Below are 20,892 nucleotides of genomic sequence, written 5' to 3' on the forward strand. Positions count from 1 at the left end.
GGTGGGCATCATGACGGATGAACACATACCTCGCAGTCATCAGGTCCTTAGGAATGTAGGACTGGGGAAGGCAGTGATGTGTGGGAACTGGGGCAAACACCCTCGCTGCGTCCTGGAAGGCAGATCGGTGAGCTGTAGTGGACCAAGGGGCAGAGGAACCAGGAAGGAACTCCCCTGGGACCCTCAGCGGTTGACCAAAAACCAATTCGGCTGAAGAGGCCTGCAGGTCTTCTTTAGGGGCAGTACGCAGGCCCAACATGACCCACGGAAGACGGTCGACCCAGTTGCCGTCTGTGAGCGTGGCCCGGAGAGCGGCCTTCATGGATCCGTGAAAACGCTCACACATGCCGTTGGCCTTTGGGTTGTATGCTGTGGTACGATGGAGTTTCAAGTCTCTCAGCCACGGTGCTCCACAGCTCAGAAGTGAACTGGGATCCCCTGTCCGAAGTCAGGTCCAATGGCGTGCCAAACCGAGTGACCCAGCCGAAGATAAACGCCTGAGCCACCTCCGCAGCCGTTGTTGATGACAGGGGAACAACTCCGGCCACCTGGTGGTCCTGTCCACCATAGTGAGGAGGTGTGTGAAACCCTGAGACGGGGGAAGTGGGCCCACCAGGTCCACATGGACATGGTCAAACCGCCTCTCTGGAATGAGAAACAGCTCCAGGGGGGCCTTAGTGTGACGATGTACCTTGGCACGCTGGCACGCCACACAGGAGGCCGCCCATACTTTGACGTCCTTCCTAAGGCCCGGCCAGACGAACTTGGCCCCTACCAGCTTGACCGACGCCTTTACCCCAGGGTGTGAAAGGGCATGAATGGTGTCAAATACCCGGTGGTGCCAGTCAGTTGGCACCATGGGGCGGGGCTGGCCAGTGGAGACATCACAGAGGAGCGTGGCGCCTCTGTCATGAAACACCACATCCTCAAGTCGAAGTCCTGTCACAGCCGTCCTGAACGCCTGAAGGGCTGAGTCGGTGAGCTGGTCAGCAGCCATGGCAGCATAGTCGATGCCCAGGTGCACAGGGCTGACGCGCGCCCGGGAGAGGCAGTCTGCCACCTGGTTGTCTTTATCGGCTACATGCTGGATGTCGGTAGTGAACTCCGATATGGCGGAAAGTTGGCGCTGCTGCCGCCCCGACCATGGCTCCGTGGTCTTGGCCATGGCAAACGTTAGGGGCTTGTGGTCGACAAACTGAACTCGCGGCTCTCCAGCAAGAACCTGAAGTGACGTATGGCGAGGAAGAGGGCCAGGAGCTCCCTGTCGAATGTACTATACTTCCTCTCATTGTCGCGCAGCTTCCTACTGAAGAAGGCCAGAGGCTGCCAGGCGCCAGCCACCCACTGCTCGCACACCGCACCTACTGCATAATCGGAGGCATCGGTGGTGAGGGCTATAGGAGCAGCAGGAGATGGGTGTGCCAGCATGGCGACGTTGGCAAGAGCAGCCTTAGAGCCCTTGAATGCCTGGACCCGCTCCGGGGACCAGCCCACGTCATCGTTGGCTCTCTTCCCCTTCAACGCCTCGTACAGAGGTCTCATCAGGTGAGCCGCATGGGCTATAAACCTATTGTAAAAATTAACCATCCCCAGGAACTCCTGGAGAGGTTTGATGGTGAGGGGGCGGGGGAAAGCAGCAATTGCCTCCACCTTGGCGGGTAGAGGAACAGCCCCCTGGGAAGAGACATGGTGGCCCAGGAAATCCATGGCCGGCAGGCCAAACTGACATTTGGCCGGGTTCACGATCAGCCCATGCTCGTTGAGCCGCTCGAACAGTTGACGGAGATGTCCCCGATGCTCCTCCACCGATGCACTGGCTACCAGGATGTCATCCAGATAAATAAACAAAAATGACAGGCCTTGCAGCACAGAGTCCATCAGCCGCTGGAATGTTTGCGCTGCCCCTTTAAGGCCGAATGGCATGCGCAGGAATTCAAACAGTCCAAACGGGGTGATAATGGCAGTCTTGGGCACGTCGAGCGGATGGACCGGCCCCTGGTGGTAGCCACGCACCAAATCTATTTTAGAAAAAATGGTGGCGCCCGCCAGGTGGGCAATGAAATCCTGGATATGTGGCACTGGGTACCGGTCATGAGTGGTGATGTTATTTAGGCGATGGAAATCACCACACAGACGCCACTTCCCGTCCGCCTTGGGGACCATGTGTAGTGGGGAGGCCCAAGGACTGTTGGACCGGCGCACAATGCCGAGCTGTTCCATTGTGGCAAACTCCTCCCTGGCTATTGCCAGTTTAGCAGCATCCAGGCGGCGCGCCCGTGCATAAACTGGCGGGCCCACCGTTGGGATGTAATGTTCCACCCCATGCTTGGCGACAGAGGCAGAGAAAGTGGGGACAGTCAGAGCAGGAAACTCAGCGAGGAGGCGCTGGTACATATCGCCCGTGGCGAGCATATTGGCCAGGGCAGGCGGCCCCTGCCCCCCCAGTGTGCAGGGGTATGTGTCAAAGGACACAGAGCCAATCAGCCTACGGTTCGCAACGTCCACTAACAGTCTGTGAGCACACAAAAAATCCGCGCCCAGTATAGGCACCGACACTGAAGCAATAATAAATTCCCAGCTAAACTGCTGTCCATGTAAACACATAGTCACGTACCTGGTACCAAACGTACAGATGGAAGTCCCATTAGCCGCGTCCAGGGGTGGTCCATGTCCGTTTCCCAAGGCGTCCGTGGCCGACGCAGGCAGGATGCTCCTCTGGGCGCCCGAATTCACCAACAGACGCCTTCCAGACAACGTGTCCTCAATAAACAACAGCTCGTTGATATTGACGCCAGCGCTCATAGCCGCTAACGAGCGCCGGCTCTCGCGTTTCCCTGGTTACCAAAGGTGCATGGTGGAACACAGCTCTTCGCTTTGTTGCCAAAACGGCGATGATAATAACAAAGCCCTCTTATCATCCCTCTGTGTCTGATCCCTGCGATCAGCCACCCGATCAGACACAGCAGCCACACAGTACTGACGGGAGGCCAGTAGAATTCTGTCCGCCTCCTCTGCCAATCCCCGGTAATCCTTGGTGTGCACGAGAGGCGAGCTGGCCAGAGCCGTGCGCACCGGAGTCGGGAGTTGACGCAGGAACAGCTGCACAAAAATAAATGTAGCGTCACCTGAACCAAGCAGTGCTAGCATGTTCTCCATCAGTTCTGTTGGTTTACTGTCCCCCAATCCGTTGAGGGACAATAGGCGCTGGAAAAGCCGCAACAGCTGTTCTTTGAGCGCGTTGTATTTGCCGGCTGGTGGTGGTTCTCTCAGGAATCCCATCACCCGGCGTGTAGTGGAGGAATCCAATGCCGCGACAACATGATAATATTTAGTCTCATCCGACGTTATTCCACGGAGGTGAAATTGTGCCTCGATGTGCTGAAACCACGGGGCCGGGTCATGCTGCCAAAACTTTGGCAACTTGACTGTAGCTGCATACACTGCGGGAACCACAGCCGGTGGATTCTCGTTATCGCTCATATTTCACACGTTTAGGGTCACCACTGTGGAAGTGAATCAATGAGACGAGCAGACGGAGTATCGAGTCTCTGAACTTTACTTCCAAACAAATCCAACAGAACCAAGGTACAGCCACACCCTTAAGTCAACTCCCTCCTGTCACTCAATCAGTGTCCATTCTGAAGTGTCCACCACAACCCAATATTTATTTAATATCGTCATATCGCCCACCCCTACGCCCAGAAGAGGCACTGGTTGTTTGTCTTTTTCTCAGTGGTTGGACTTCTGACGTTGATCCACAGTGTTATGACCCCTTTCCAATAGACCGTTTCACAAGAAACTCCAGATCACTTGGTGAGAGCCAGATGTACGGCTTTGTGCACTTAGTGTTTCCCCTGTGTGTATTCTACTGTGGTGGACCTGGGGCAGCACATAATCTCCCACGACCACCACATAAAAAAAAAAATATTAAAATAATTATATTTCGGTCAAACAATGTTCCTCCTGAGTGACGGGCAGAGCGATGGTCTGTCCTGTGCTCAAACAGGGCAGCTACTGTGTGAAAACAAAAAGCTACTACTAACCTATATGCAGCACGGAGTAGAGCACCACTCCTTAAATTCCTTTTGTAGCTCAATGGGTGGAAGCATGGTCCTATAGCCACCATTAGGGCTTCATTCCACACTGGGGCCACCCATATTTCAAATGTATGCATTCATATAGTACTGTTAAAGGAATACTGTGACATTTACATTTTAGTTGGTTGTTCCCTTTGAGATTCCTCCTAATGATATACTACAAGCGGTCTCTCTGTCTTGCAGGGTATCAGTAAGCAGAGCCATCAAGCCTTTCTCTGAGCCTGGACGCCCACCTGATTGGTTCTCACAGAAGGTAAAAACAACAAGGATTCCAAGGAGGTTGGAAGTTGGCCTCACAATCACACTCTGGCCTTGAAGTGGGTGTGGTTCTTGTTATGGTGCACATTAAACTGAAGTCAACTTCCTGGTTTCAGTGCTCCGAGCCAGAGCATATTTGTGTTGTGCATTGGCAGTGGTTCAATTATATATAATATAACTCCATGAAATATCCTCCCAACTCTCCACTCTCTCTGAAAGAGAAATTCTACTCTGGGTCTCTCTTATATTTGTAGAAAAGTTGCTTAACCCCTTAAGCCCAAGCGGTCCGGTACCGGTACGAGATTGATATCATGCCATAATTAGATGAATACAGAACGTATTAATTAATGTTGCGTTTCTTTTTCAAATTTAGCCAAGAGTAAAGACCCTAACCCTATCAAAACGGCAGTCAAAGTGTATATTTTCAGCACTACGTTTGTTTACTAATGATTTTAAGTGTTATTAGTGAAATATGAGCTTATAAAAATATCTGCTCATTGCATCGGAAAGCAGAGGATTTAGACAGGAAATAAAGGAAGCTGGCATACGTGTGTTTTTAAAGAAGAGACCCTGGGCTTTCGATGGGCTTTTGAATTTCATAAAACTACACTTCCCAGCTCACACCAGCCCCTGTCAATCATCTGACTTCCAGCGTGAAGTTTATATTTTTTTACGTTATTTTCGAACAAACCTGAACGTTATTGCCATAAAATAGAACGTAGTTATAGTTTCTTTACCTTTCTGTGAACATTAGAAAAAAACGCGTTGCAATCTGATGAAAAATGGTGGAGCTATTTACATTATAAAGTAGATTTACATTCACGGTTTTTGCTGCCCTGTCAGGGGCGCCTGATAGTACTAAATCCAGATTGAACTCTGCCATTCGAAAGAGATTTGGCCCGATCCATAGATGTGTGACGTGGCCCGATCCATAGATGTGTGACTTGGCCATAATAAGGTAATTTATAGGCCTGATATTCTATATTCATATTTCAAATTGCATTTGTTCTGATGCAAAATTCAGTACTCAGTATCTACAAAACCCCTGTAAATCATCTGCCCTTTATTCATTTGCTTAGATTTTCTGTACACATTATCTCAAGAAGGTGCTGAATGAGCTCAGTGGCAATTTATTCATGTATGGACAATGTTAGCATGGTCTTAACACATTGACCGCCACAGCAGGGGGCGCAAATACCCCATTCATTGCCAGGTCTTTATTCAATGGATATAGTTTTAGACTGTGACATTTGCGAGTGCTTAAAATATATCTTATATTATATCTAATAACGGCGTCGGGTCTCAGTGAGCTGCTTCTAGTCAACATTGCAGAGACGGATTGTTTTTTCATCCGTACATTTCCATTTTATACCGTTTTGAATAGAGTATGGTTTGGGTGTTTTTCAGTAATTCCAGGAAAAGGCGAGAAATATGCATTTGACTGTAATCCAGTCATCACGTTGTAATTTTTCGGCTGATTATCTAATCATCCTGAAATCAACGCTAGATTATCACTATTATGTCTCCTCGTCCTCCATACATGAAATGACCGTCGTAGCGGGGTGCTCCCCCCCCCCCACCCCCACCGCAGCCAACGGTGAACAGTCATACACGGTCCACACAGATAGCTGTGATCGGGGTAGAAATAAATGTCAGATCAACGATCAAATTCATATATGATGTTCTTACCTTGTATCTGATGTAATGCAAAAGAGATAATCCAAATATCTTATCGCAATTCCAAATAATGCTCGTGGAGGTCCGCACCACACTACCAACCGTTTCACAATGACGGGCGGGCGGGCGGGCTCAGATCGCCTCCTAAAAGACACAAGCCCATTTTCTATGAGATGCAATAGCTCCGCCTGGCAGTAGAGGGCGGTGTTGACCGTCTGCCAGCTCAGACAGGGTCTGAAGACTATACCAGAGGCTGCAGCTATGAATTATGAATAGATATAGCGAATAAACGATATAACGATCCCAAAAACGAGTAAACTCGTTATTGGCGTTATTCGATTGGTGGCCAATAACGAGTAAACTCGTTTTTGGCGGGGAATGTGTTAATTACCGTCAAAGATGAAAACATTTATGAATCTTTTTTTTTTTTTTATATATATTCTCCTTTGGTTCATTACAATTGACTCAAGTCTAGTAACGGACACAATATTCTGACACTGGGAATACATTCCCTGAGATCCATAGATGTCCGTAGATACAAAGAACATGCAAATGGACCTTGTAGAAGTGGAGCAATCTTCCATTATGTATTTTAGGTGAATTTTCAGAAAATATGGCTAGGGCTAGGTTAAATACAGAGTAAAATGTACTTGCAGTCAACTCTGTACATATCATCGGGCCAGAGATACTGTATATCCCCAAACTACTGAGCATGCTCCAGCTTCTTGTTTTATAAAGGACTACACTGAGGCAAAAAAGGGCGGGTGTCAAAGGTTGCCACTCCTACCAAACAAACACAAAGCATTTACTTCTGGTTGCTCTGGAGAAAGTGGGAAGCAGATCGAGAGATGATTGAGGTATTAAGAAACTCTGTTGTTGTAGTTCTTTAAAATTGAGTGAGGGTAAATGAGCAACTTCCACTGCCGATGTTTCTGAGAAGAGATGGCTTTGGCCACATATAGAGAGTCAGTTATGCCTCAATCTGGTAAATAATTTTAATGTTGCTGTGCGGTGGAATTTTCCTTCCAAGCTCTAATTGCTTCAGGCTAAATGTTCATCCACTTACTTCAATTTCTTGTTTGGTCTTTCACAGCACTGTGCCTCACAGTACTCTGAGCTGCTGGAAGCCACTGAAGCCCCCAAGTCAGTATTATAACACACTTGTGCATTTTTAATTACACTATGAATACAATTTTTTGTAAAGTGGACATGCTGTGAAAGCATTGAGTCTAAACCGTGTGTACGCTTTTCTCTGCCCCAGACGTAAGCGTGGCGAGAAGGGCGAGGTGGTCGAGACCATCGAGGATGTGATTGTGAGGAGACTGACTGCTGAGCGCATTGAGGAGCTGAAGAAACTGCTACGAGACACACAGGAGAAGTACAGGTAAAAACAAACTGATTCAACATTTCATTATACCAGAAGCGAGAGGCTCAGCATTGCACCTTGGCTGTGCTGACCCCCATATTCAACAGGTAGCGTGGAAGCGATTTGTGACTGATCAAAATTACATTTGATTAGATTAAATTGTATTGTCATTATATAGCACAAGTACAATACAATGTACATTAGTGCATTGTTGCTAATAAACTATATATTTATAATATATATTATTAATATAGCCTACATGAAAGGAATGGGGTATGCTCAGCAGAATGTAGATGCGTCCATTCTATTTGAATGCTTGAAGAGGGAAAATACCGCCCCTATCGTCTCTCCGGATGGTATTGCACCCCATTGGATTGAACTGAATGAAATGGATGGGAAAAAAAGAGTCCGGATTCCACATTTTACTTGTCAGGCATGTAACCGGAGACGATCCCACTCATTGCCCACCCTCAGAACAGCGTGGAATCGGTATTTCCAGTACCCAGCATTGGATCAATAAACGCGATCGATATTTGGAATGGCGATCAGGAATTGGAATAATCTTTTTGGAGAACATCTGATCTGAGGCAAGGAATCTATTTTACCAGTCTCGGGATAATCAGAGCTCTTTTCACCTATATCTCAGCGTGTCCCATATGCGTGTGTGAGTGTGTGTGTGAGTGTGCTGATCAGGAAATAAGATAATCGATTTTTCAGCCTGCTTCTCTAGCGTGCATAAGTACACATATACTATCGATAATCTAGCGTTTATTTGAAAACTATTCATAAATAGGCAGAAAAATGACAACGTGTTTTGTGTATTACAGTAAAGCGCGATTCCTGCAGAATCTTAATTTTTTTGAACGTTTAAAAAAAAACGAGCGTTTTTCAAAATGGTATAAAATGGATGGAATTATAAAATAAATAAAAAAAAATCGACAATGTTGACTGCAAACAAGTCATTGATAAGCGACGGCCGTATTAGACACATAGCCATAATTTAAGATATAGTTTATGCGTTCGCAAATATGATCGCCCTCCATTGACTACAGCGTTGGTATTCAAGCGCTATTTTTGGCTCCCCCTGCTGGCACGGAAAGTGTTAAATCTGAGGATGTCTGTAGAATCAACGTGAATGCAATCACCATGATTTTTCCCAAATGAAGCCCTTAAACTCTTAGCCCCTTAAGCATGAGCCCTATTTTCTGAAAATCCGCCTAAAATACATACAAGTAAATGGAAGATTGCTCTACTTCTTCTTGGTATCTAGGGACATCTATGGATCGCAGGGAATGTAATCCCAGTGTCAGAAATATTGTGTCCGTTACTAGGCTTGAGTAAATTGTGATGAACCAAAGGAGAATATACATTTTAATTAAGAAAAAAATTTGATGGTGAATATAACACCATGCTAAAAATGACCAGACATGAAAGATTCATAATATACATTTTAAAAAATTGTTAAAGCTTGCTTTAATCCCAGTAACGTTAGCGAGCTACCTAAATTATACATAAATCGGTTTTCATATAAATCAATCTTCACTACGACTTTAACTCAATGGTCGTCATACCCGAATAAAGTCGGGTTAACTCGCCGACGCTTGAGCGCCAAACGGGTTTTCATCGTTATTTCTTTTATTCGATATTTCCATTCATTATCCATCCAGGGAGCCTGGTGTTATCATAGGGAATGAGTCTGAGATCGCAAAAGTGCAATACCGGCCGCATCCTACCAGGCGGCGGTATTGAGCACCCTTTGTAACCTTGTGTCTTGGGCTGTGCATCGATTATATGGGTCCGGGCCGCGTCTATGCCTTCTACAACGCTGTTCGGTTTCCGGGTTCCTCTGATTGGCCACTAAGCCCACGTGACCCTACGCTAGCACGCCCCCCTTATGGCTGAGAGTAGTGGCAGGCAGAGATGAGTGAATGAATGAAAATGTATCTGTTTCACCTAACAACACTATTGCTCTGTGATCATAGCCATCCATCTCTAAAGCTAACCACTATTTGTAAAAGCCACAACCACGTTACCATATGTAATAATGTAAATCATTGTGTCGTTGTACATATTGTGTATACACCGTTAGAAGCTAACGTAGCTTAGCTTGGTAGCTATTGTTGTGCTAACGCCAGCATGAATGCCCGATTTTGTATACCCTTGTCCTCACAAGTATTCTGCCAGGGAACTTATGGACATGACAATAGTAGTAGTTATAAGGTGTTTGATCATTGTGTCGTTGTACATATTGTGTATACACCGTTAGAAGCTAACGATAGCTTTTTTTTTTTATCCACTTTTTCTCCCATTTTTCTATATTTTCTCCCATCCCAATTTCGTATCATCCAATTCAACCCTCCCCTGTCACGAACGCTGTTTCTTGCCTCCCACAAGCCGGCTGCAATGTGGACTAAGTCATACATAGCACAAGTCCCCTCCGGTACTTGAGGTAACAGCAGTCGCATCTTTTCACCTGCGCAGCTCGATCTCTCAGTGTCGAGGAGTAACGCGTGGGAGGCTCACGCTGCCCCCGACACTTCCTGATTCTACTGCGCAGGCGCACCAACCGACTTGTAGGAGTCGCTTGTTCACAACGCCCGATCCCCACCCTTCAGTTTCCCTCCCCGTAATACGGCCAATGTGTATTACTGCGGACGACCAGCTAAACTGAAAACAATGTGGAGAGCTGGATTCGAACACGCGAATCCTAGCGTCTCCACACTGGTGGCGAGTGCCTTGCCCACTACACCAACTAGCCGCCCTGAAGCTAACGATAGCTATGAGCTAACTAACCCTACAAGCTCAAACACCCTACAACCACCACTATTGTCGCGTCCACAAGCTCCCCCGGCAGAACACCCGCGAGGACAAAGGCATAAGCCCCATAATACTCTCCCCGCTGTTGAAAGCCGGAGCACGGAGGGTCGTTGATGAGCGCAGCGATGCCGGCTTGCGGCGCCCCTCTCCCCGCTGGCGAAAGCCTTATCGCAGCACAGCTGAGGGCCGCGTTGCGGCTTATGCGCATGCGCGCGCTCGGCCAATCAGAGCGCAAAACGGCAACGCGGAAACCGAACAGCATTGTAGAAGGCATAGACGCGTCCGGGCCGGCTATTTTTCTCCGGGCAGGCCGAGCGGTTATAACGCTCAGATTGAGAAGAATCAAGTACTCCCGATCCGTGTTTTGTGATGGATTATGTTGGTGACACGATGGACATCAATACTTGGAATGGCGATCAGATAATTGGAATATTCTTTTTCGGGTACATCCTAGTCAAGGTAAGGGCTAATATGATATCAATCTTGCGTTGATCCAAGAATGTCTTCATTGCGATCGAGCGTATGTGTGTAACGTTAGTCCATAACGTATTCTGTTGGTGACGATCAAAGCATCAAAAAACTTTCATGCATTCATGATGGAACATAATACCTATCATATGCATTTGATTTTTTTATTGTAGCGTGTGTAGAGACTGAACGCCAATGCATTTAGTATAATACACGTTGCAGGCTATTACCAGCCTCCCAGGAATTACCCTAGACTGCTCTAAAACCATACTTATATTTACCACGGTATAAAATGGAAGTGTATAAATAATTTTAATTAATCTCAAATTAGGGCGGCTATGTGGCGTAGTGGGCAAGGCGCTCGCCACGAATGCGGAGACACTGGGCTCGCCTGTTCGAGCCCAGCGCTCCACATTGCTTTCAGTTTAGCTGGTTGTTCATACTAATACACATTGGCCGTATTAGGGGGTGGGAAACTGATGGGTGGGGATCGGGCGTTGTGGACAGCGACTCCTACAGGTCGGTTGGTGCGCCTGCGCAGTAGAATCAGGAAGTGTCGGGGGCAGCGTGAGCCTCCCACGCGTTACTCCTCGAAACTGAGAGATCGAGCTGCGCAGGTGAAAAGATGCGACTGCTGTTACCTCAAGTACCGGAGGGGACTTGTGCTATGTATGACTTAGTCCACATTGCAGCCGGCTTGTGGGAGGCAAGAAACAGCGTTCGTGACAGGGGAGGGTTGAATTGGATGATACGAAATTGGGATGGGAGAAAATATAGAAAATGGGAGAAAAAGTGGATAAAAAAAAAATGTGTCTCAAATTAAAGCATTCACTTTGACAGCCCTAATTCCTATACTTTAGAACGCTGGCATTTTAACCACACATTACACATATCCCTCTGGCACTGATTGAGTTAAAACGGTGGTACGGTCTACGGAGACGCAGAAAAAAAGCTACCAAATCCATTCTGAGACAACGGAGCGTGTGCGTGTGTGCGTGTGTGCGTGTGCGTGTGCGTGTGCGTGTGTGTGTGTGTGTGTGTGTGTGTGTGTAATGAGGTCAGAGGAGTCTGATAGTATTTACTGAGGATGGCCAGATAATGTTGATATTTAAACTTAAAAAATAATTATACAGAGAGAAGCTTCAGCAAGTACAAAACGCTGCTGACTGACAAAAGATAAAACACTCACTGAGGAAAACACAAAGGCCTAACCATCATGTATCACAATGGTGATATCAGTCAGTCAGAGATGGGGAAAAGCATGAACCTTTAAAGGACATCTCTTTGAAAGAAATTACATTTTACAGTTTTTTTCTGATTTCTTTTAAACAAATTATTATTTTGTATTATTTAACTATTTAATTATTATTTAGTAGTGCTGTCAGGCGATTAAAAAATGTAATCTAATTAATTACAGGATTTGTAATTAATTAATCGCATTTTAATCGCATAATCATTTTATGCCTGATATTCTATATTCTATAATCATATTTCAAATAGCATGTGTCCGGATGGCAGAATTCAGTACTGTATCTAATCTACAAAACCTTCTGTTTAATCATCTTCCATCTATTAATTTGCTTAGATTTTTCAGGTCTGGTCAATTTGAGCATAGTGTTATTCACAGTCAAAGATAATAAAAAAAAATGAATTGATATTCTCATTTGGTTCATTACAATTTACTCAAGCCTAGTAACAGACACAGTATTTCTGACACTGGGAATACATTCCCTGAGATCCATAGATGTCCCTAGAATCAGATACCATGAACATGCAAATGGACCATATAAAAAAAAAAGTCTAAATGTGTATTCTACGTTCTTATGGAATGAATGAGATTAAAAAAAAAGGTTATTTAAAAAAAATAACAAATATAATAATAATAGAAATTGTAATTTTCATAACGCGATAATTTGCTGTGTAATTAATTAATCTAATTAATGCGATAAACTGACAGCCCTATTATTTAGTTATTGCACTGCACTGGCAGTTGAACAAAGGTTATCCTATAACCCTAGTTATATGAGTAAATAGCAAGCGCTCTGCTCTATGCCCACTCTCGCCCACTCTCGCCCATGCACTTAAGAGAGGGGTGTGACCGTACTTCCGCTCTTCCCTAGTCTTGACCGTTATCCGGAAGACAATTAGGGGTCCTCATTGAGTGAGAGCAGAGCGCTCGCTATTTACTCATATAACTAGGGTTATAGGATAACCTTTGTTATATTTCGTAATAGCTCGGCTCTGCTCTATGGGACATAGGAGCGGAGCAGGGCGGAGAGCCCGACAAATGCACCCGCTGAGGTCCCCTACAACCATCAGAACACCGGTGAGGGTCCGGGCCCCCCCACCCCCCCTAGTGAGGGGTGGGGGGGGGGAACAGGACACCGACTGTGCGAAAGAGGGGACAGCACCCAACAAACGCACAGGGTGAGCAGACCGTGTGACAGAAGGGGGTTATGGTGTTAAGAACACGGGCCACACCAGTCTGTCTGACTTACGACTGCCTTTCCGCACTCGTAAATCCTGCTCTTAAATATGAGCGAATCCCAGAGAAGCAATTAGTAACTGGACCCTGTAAATGTCCTAACCCAACCCCCTCCAATGTACAGTAAATGTCCTAACCCAATAATACACAAGACCCTCTTCTTGGGACCAAGTAAGGTTTTGTCGATAATCCAATGTACAGTTTATTTATTTGTTTATTAGCAAAGGATCCCCATTAGCTGACGCCAAGACGTCAACTAGTCTTCCTGGGGTCCGAGACAACATTAAAACATTACAACATATACATTGCAATTAAAACATAGCAAGACATACCAACCAAGGAAACACAACATAGCAAGACGTACCAACCGAGGTAACGCAACAACATTAACACACAAATTATATCTAAATATATACATCAACAGTAACATATTGCATAACTCAACATTATCAATATTGGCTCACATGTAAGATTTTAATTTATTTTTGAAGCCTCTTATGTCACGTATATGTCACTTGGAAGATAATTCCATGCCCTGATAGCCCTATATAAAACTGTTCTTTGCATACTGTTAGTATTTGCATGGGGTAGAATAATCTGCCCTCTACTTGCCCCTCTGGTAAAATGCATGCACATTTGCGCTGTAAATTATTTTATCCGTGATATATTTAGGACTGTGGGTTGTGATCACTTTATGAAAACAAATTAATAAGTTGGCAGAAAGTCTTTTCTCAACACTCCGCCAACTAAGACGTTCATGCATTTGAACAACACTAGTCCTATATGAACAACCAAGAACGAGTCTTGCTGCCTTATTTTGTACCACTTGTAACCTATTTAGCAACTGTTTTGAAGCAGAAGCCCACACTACAGAACAGTAATCCAAGTGGCACAAAACCAAAGCACAAACAATCTGATTAAACAATGCAAATGGAAGGAATGGTGCACATTTCCTGGCAGTAGCAACAGCTCTACCCATTTAAAAAACAGTTTTGTTTATGTGATCAGACCATGATAAAGTACTATCAAGCCAAAGGCCTAGAAGCTTAGTTTTTTCAACCTGCTATATAGGTTGACCTGCAATTTGTAGAACCAATGTAGGTTTACGTGCCAATCTTCGATTGGTCCCAAAAAGCATACAAACTGTTTTTTTTTTTTTTTTTATATCTTTTCCCCCCTCCTTTTTCCTCAGATTTTCTCCCATCCCAATGTTAGTCGTTATGCCAATTCCCAATCCCCTTCCTGGTCGCTGCGCACTTACCCCCCACAGTCGGTCTGGGAGAGTGGAGGCTACCACGTGCTTCCTCCGACACGCGTCCAGCCAATCAACCGCTTCTTTTCACCTGGCAGCGCGGATTCTCACTGAGAGGGCGTAGCGTGTGGAAGGATCACACTATCCCACTTAGATCCTATCCGCGCTTAGCAGGCGCCCCGACCGAACTGTAGGAGTCGCTGTTTACAACGACCCGGACCCACCCCGCCAGCTTCTCCCACCCTCTAATACTGCCAATTGTATTAGTGTGAACGGCCAGCCAAGCTGGTGACAACCCCGGAGCTGTGAGCTGGATTCGAACAGGCGAATCCAGCCGCTCCGGGGTTGGTGACGAACGCAATCTCCGTTACGCCATACAAACTGTTTTTGATATGTTAAGCACCAGCTTATTTGTTTTTATCCAGTCATATAAAATGTCCAATTCACCAGCCAAAACCTGATTAAGCTCAGAGTTTGTAGCTGCAGCATAATAAAGGGTTGAATCATCAGCATATAAAGTCAGACTAGCCTGATTAATAGAAAAAGGCATATCATTAGTAAAAATAGAAAATAAGAGGGGCCCCAGGCAACTCCCCTGTGGGACACTGCATTCTAACCCTCTGCTGTCTGACAAAGCACCATTAAAATAGACCCTCTGAGACCTCGAGGACAAATAACTCCTGAAAAATAAAATTGCTGAGTTATTAAAACCATAGCAGATGAGTTTTTGTATTAAAAGATTGTGATCGATCACATCAAATGCGGCACTGAAGTCTAACATAATAGCACCCACCAGCATTGAACTATCGATAGCTGAAAGCCAACTATCAGACATTTGTTAGACTTCAGTTACCCCCTACCCAACCCCCCCCCACCCACCCAACCACCTCCAATGTACAGTCCCCCCCCCCCCCCCCCCAACCCCACCCACCAAAGTTGTGGATGTTGAAAAAGGTTGAATGTCCAGGCTGCTTCTGATGTAGTTTGCAGGGTTTATTGTCCAAAGGAAAGAGGAATGATGATGATGATGATGATGGTTAACAGAACAGCTGTCAGTTGCTCAGTGAAACAGTTCCAACAGTTCCAACAGGTTTGAAAGCGTGACTCTGTGCAGGTGCATGAATAGCACTGTTAATTAGAGCATTTTATAATGGAGATGGTGTGCCCCCTAGCGTTCAAACATAAATAATACAACATCTAAACAATAAAATCCACCATGTAGGTTTCGGCTTCTACACTACCTTTTTAACACTTTGGCTGCCATGGGTTAAATTCATTATCAACCGTAGGTTGCCGGCTCTATTTGTCTATAGAGAAAGTCCCCTTCTTTGCAGGGCTATAACTTTTTTAATTCTATTGCTACATTGCCATTATTAGGGCCCATTCAAAATCCTATATGTATTGTTCATTGTGTAGCAACGTTAAACTTTTTCATTCACATATTCATAGTAAAGTATGGTCTAATGTATAAGTATGTTTTCATCTCTTTCTGCAGCTTTCTCCAGAACGTGATCTATAGCCCCAAATACATTATATTGATGATGCAATACAGTTTTATGGCAATCAGCGCGATATAAAAAATTCCAACTAGATGTACTTCTAGAAGTTACTACACGTCATCTGATGTTGACCGGATGGGCTAGGGGGCGTTTATAATTCCGTGGGCAGCGTTATACCAATCATCTAATGTGGGTCAAATGTTGATAATAGCAGTTAGTATTGAAGACGGTAATTTTACACGCTAAAACTCACCCCAGTCTCCGCGCGCCGTTGGGCGATCATCGTAGAGTAGAAATTTTACCATTATGGGATGTCGATTTACCCGGTCCATCTCCAGCTTGTATAATGGTATATACGTCCAAATCATGTTATTTATCGAGTTATTGGCAATCGATCGCTATGTAGTGTGTCGAGATCGAGTCCCGGGAACCTATAGCGAGTGCCCGGAAGTAATACGGCCGACCAGCACAACCTCTACGGCACTTCCTGTTAAGCGATTGCGCCGATCGGCCACCAGATGGCGCTCCTGAACCGCCAGAGAGCTCAGTGGGGAAATATGAATCCGATCCCAGATTTTTGAAATATTGATATTAAAGACGCTGTAAAGCGTCTTCGGCAACTTGAGCATGGCCGGGAATGACGTGTTTAGGCGTTTTCCGGCAGCCAAAGTGTTAATGTGGAATAAAAGCCCCTATATAGAATTAGAGTTGTTCCGATACCGATACCAGTATCGGAAATGCCTCCGATACTGCCTAAAATGCTGGTATCGGTATCGGCGAGTAGCCTCTAATTCTATGCTCCGATACCATATGACGTGTAATTTATCAACAACACGTACGGTATTCTCCTGCTGAGAGTGAGCATTATAAAACAAACGTGTTTTTAATCGGCCGTGAATTAAAGTGTCATTGCTGTTTGTCATTTTAACAGCAGATACTTTCTTAAATGCCATCGTCCCGACAGAGCGGTGTGACAGGGAGCTTGCTTGTGTTATTTAGCATTAGCTGAAGAGCTGTTGGCTAAAGTTGGGACTATTCATAATCCAGCAATAATGGCTGCAGACCTGCAAGCAAAGTACAGCAAGTTGGCAAAGGAGTATTCCAAGGTAAATCACTTTTTCACCAGTAACGTTACATTCTTTCCATCTACCGGTAGCTCACGCTAACTGGCTAACCTAGCTCACGTTAACTGGCTAACCTAGCTCACGTTAACGTGGCTAACCTGTGTCGTCACTGATCGACAATTAATGACATAATGCGGACAGCCATACCGGTGACAATGTTTAGCTTTTAGTGCCAAAGGATAAGAGTCTGAGGCGGAGTCTCAAAAGAGAATGTTGAATATTTATTGTCCATTAAAAATCACAACATACACATTACTACTAGCCAGAGCCTCTGCTACTAGCTAACTGAAACGGAGCAGCCTGGATAGGAAGTGCAACAACGTATAACGTCCGTGCGGAACCAGTGTCCCAACAACCATAACGTGGGTGAACTCATTGAGCATAGTTGTCAATTAATGATACTAATACTAATCTATACAATCATCTGTTGTTGAATAAATACCATTACTTTTTATAGTTATTACAAAAAAAAGTATATATAAAACATTATCTGTAGCTGGAAAAAAAAGGTTTTATAATTTACCGGTATATAATATAATTTCCTTTTTTTAAATGTATGCACTGGTATCGAATCAGTATCGGTATCGGCCGATACCCAAAGCTTAGGTATCTGAATCGGATCGGGAAGGAAAAAATGATATCGGAACATCTCTATATAGAATAGGTGACCACTGACCATAGCCATTTAGAAAAGCTTTTAAGGAGGTGGTGCTTCCTGGTCTGCAGGAAACTGAAGAAGGAGGTGGATCTGATTCAAGCTGGTCACCTGGATTCTCAGCTGAAGGAGCTGTGGACTGACATCACACTGTAAGATATCTGGCTGTCTGTCTCTATGTTTGTCTGTCTGTGGGCTTTCAAAACATGTCAATATCTCTTTCTGTCTAATTTTGGCTGGCTGTCTATGTTTGTCTGTCTGTCTCTATGTATGGTTGTCTCTATGTTTGGCTGTCTGTCCCTATGTGTGTCTGCCTCTATGCCTGGCTGTGTCTATGGGCTTTCAACACACATCAAGATCTCTTTCTGTCTCTATGTCTGGCTGGCTGTCTATGTTTGTCTGTCTGTCCCTATGTTTGTCTGCCTCTATGTCTGGCTGTCTATATCTATGTTTGTCTGCCTCTATGTCTTTCTATCTGTCTCTGTTTGTCGTCCGTCTATCTATGAACTACCCTCTATGTATGTACGGTATGTGAGCTGACATCACACTGTAAGATGCCTGTCTGTATCTGACTCCGTCTGTCTGTCTGTGGGCTACTATGGTCTCATACATGGTGATTTTCCTGCAGGAAGAAGAAGCAGGATGAGGAGGAGGCAGATCAGAAGAGGAAGGCCACAGAGGCAGCTTACCAAGGTAGAAGTCCACTGGCTTAGACTACCTTTAGATCATTGAAAGGATAATTCCCTTTATTTTCAACCTATATTTTAACGTTTTGACTATCCTCTGGCATCAATCATCTAAAACACTGAGCAGTTACCTCTTGCAGCCACTGGCCACCACTTTGCAAATTCTGAAAGGTTACATTGTCCTGTTTAAAATGATTTCTCATTTAATTCCTGCTTTTGCTGCAGACCCCCTATAACCTCCTCCACCTTTGGGTCCTCCTCAAGGGCTCCTTTTGGGGACTCTGTTTCAAAACAACTGAACAAAATATTCTCTCTCTTTTTCCCTATCCCTCCATCCTACTCCAGCTCGCCAGGCAGTGAAGAACACACCCAAGCGTCTTCCCAGTGTGACAGTGCGTTATCCTCTGGGGACCAGCCCCCCAGGCCTAGACTCCCAGACTGACAGCTCCATGGCCACACCCCCCATGGACCCAGCTGGCACGGCCTCCGATGATACGGCAACACACCCAGCTGTAAGAACACACACACTACATCAGCGCACAAACTCCTATAAACTCATAGGAGACTCACCCCCTCCCATTCCTCACTGTTGGCAGCTCCACAAAATCAACTCAATGAAGGACTGCTCCGCTATGAGCTGCTGTAGAGTTTAGTTTAACTGTTTTGGAACCAGCTTAGTTAACATTAGCAAGTAGGGTGGCAAATTGTAAGCACGTTCCTTACTCGATCATTGATAACGATCGATTAATTGTAACTAAATCAAAAGGTTTATTTCCGCAGCAGCGACATATTGCATTCTCACAACATTGCATGGTGTATGTAACATAGAAATAGGCCTAGACATATTAAAACACATTTGTCTCTCTACTCTAAGCGGGCGAGCTGCATGTGGCAAAACAAATAAAAAAGTCACTAGCCACTTACACCATTCTACTGACGGCTACAATGTAATAAGAGACAGACAACATTGTAACATATCATTGTTTGATCGAGTAAATGTCATGTGGTTGAGTAAATCCTTAATGAGCAAGCAATAGATCTTCGATTAATTGTTAACATCCCTATTAGCAAGTAACGTTAACCATTATTTTTCAAATACAAGGACTAATAAAAGAATAAAGAGATTTAAACTGAATCATTTTTTTGAATCCCTAATTCTACCCATTCCTCACCCTGAAGGGTCTCGTTCTTTCTGTCCCCTCCCAGGCCCAGGGGGTAGGGCTCTTTCTGCCTGCTGCGTCTGACGCTCCAGGCCCGGGGCCTAAAGACGTCAGCCTGGGGGCTCTAGTAGATGACTCCCCACAGAAGAGGCTCCTCACCCAGAAAGCCACACCACCACCCTCCCCTCTATTGTCGGAGCTGCTGAAGAAAGGCAGCCTTATCTCTGCAAGCCCCCGACTGGTGAGGAGACACGTTGGCTCAGATTTAACACTGTGTTTTAATAATACGCTGTACGCTTATTTAATCTTTTAATTTAATTTACAAACCGTGAGCTTGACTGCTAAAAACGCATCTTGCTGGACAGAAATAGAATGTGTTTTTAACCGTTCATAATAAATAAATACAAATTGAATGTAAAGAAATCAGTGTATGCAGTGAGTACATACTGTACATTGTACTCATTGCTAATGCCTACAACACATATCTAATGCCATAACACATTCAGATTCAGATTTCTTTATTCACCATATTGTACAGGTACAAATGGAATGTGATTTGACGTTTCAGTGCATGATTGATTTTTTCACAAATGGGAACAACATAATAATAATAATAATAATAATAATGATAAATAAATAAGTGCAAAACAGGACAGCACAGTGAGACAACAATAAGACAGTAAAGTGCAGTGGTAGCATAGCTAATGCCATAACACATATCTAATGCCATAACGCATAACGTCACAGTGACCAAATGCGTCCACATTTTTATAGGATTCTATCACATTTTCATAACAATAGCGAATATTACTTACCCTGCGCCATTTTCATTGAGGTTTCTTACAAATTAACGATGCTTTATGTTGACCTTTATATGCCGATTATCATTAAAATCTTAAATTGTACCATATGTCCCCCTTTAGACAACATATGTAACGCTACCAGCCCACTTTTGTTAAGATAATTAGTTTACCATTCACGGTCACTGTACTGAGGACGGTCACATTAATAGTTTACCGCTGTTCAGATCGCGTCAAAGAATAGACTCGTCTCAGTGACCTGTGACCTGTGCTAAGGGTCTTGGGAAATGTATTGTTGTAGTTTTCAACATTTTCACCTTTTAATTTTAAACCAATGCTGCCATCTACTGACAACAGAAAGTGTTGTGTATCGTCACCTTGAGAGGCACTTCCATAAACACCGTCGCCCAAAAGACATTCTAGAGATTCCCACTTTTTACTGGGAATGGGGCGTGGCCGTATTTGGTCCCAGACAATAAGAGTGGCTGCGATTGGTCTACGTTCCGTTATCTAATGCCATAAGACATAGCTAATGCCATAACACATAG

General features: G+C 44.7%; 1 protein-coding gene across 3 annotated transcripts in view; it reads left to right on the top strand.

Moving 5' to 3' along the window:
• The window catches only part of brd8b (bromodomain containing 8b), an 88,971-nt gene that overhangs the window by 12,786 nt on the left and 55,293 nt on the right, over window positions 1–20,892 (top strand). For 2 of the 3 annotated variants that reach the window (XM_084331848.1, XM_084331850.1), the window contains exons 3-9: window positions 4,281–4,350; window positions 7,126–7,175; window positions 7,294–7,416; window positions 17,770–17,850; window positions 18,327–18,391; window positions 18,730–18,896; window positions 19,564–19,785. In XM_084331848.1, coding sequence (XP_084187974.1) covers window positions 4,281–4,350; window positions 7,126–7,175; window positions 7,294–7,416; window positions 17,770–17,850; window positions 18,327–18,391; window positions 18,730–18,896; window positions 19,564–19,785 — 778 coding nt within the window. The remainder of the gene's footprint in view (window positions 1–4,280; window positions 4,351–7,125; window positions 7,176–7,293; window positions 7,417–17,769; window positions 17,851–18,326; window positions 18,392–18,729; window positions 18,897–19,563; window positions 19,786–20,892) is intronic. The other variant, XM_084331849.1, reaches the window with a different exon arrangement.

This window comes from Notolepis coatsorum, assembly GCF_963971535.1.
Source record: "Notolepis coatsorum genome assembly, chromosome: 16".
Classification (NCBI taxonomy): domain Eukaryota; kingdom Metazoa; phylum Chordata; class Actinopteri; order Aulopiformes; family Paralepididae; genus Notolepis; species Notolepis coatsorum.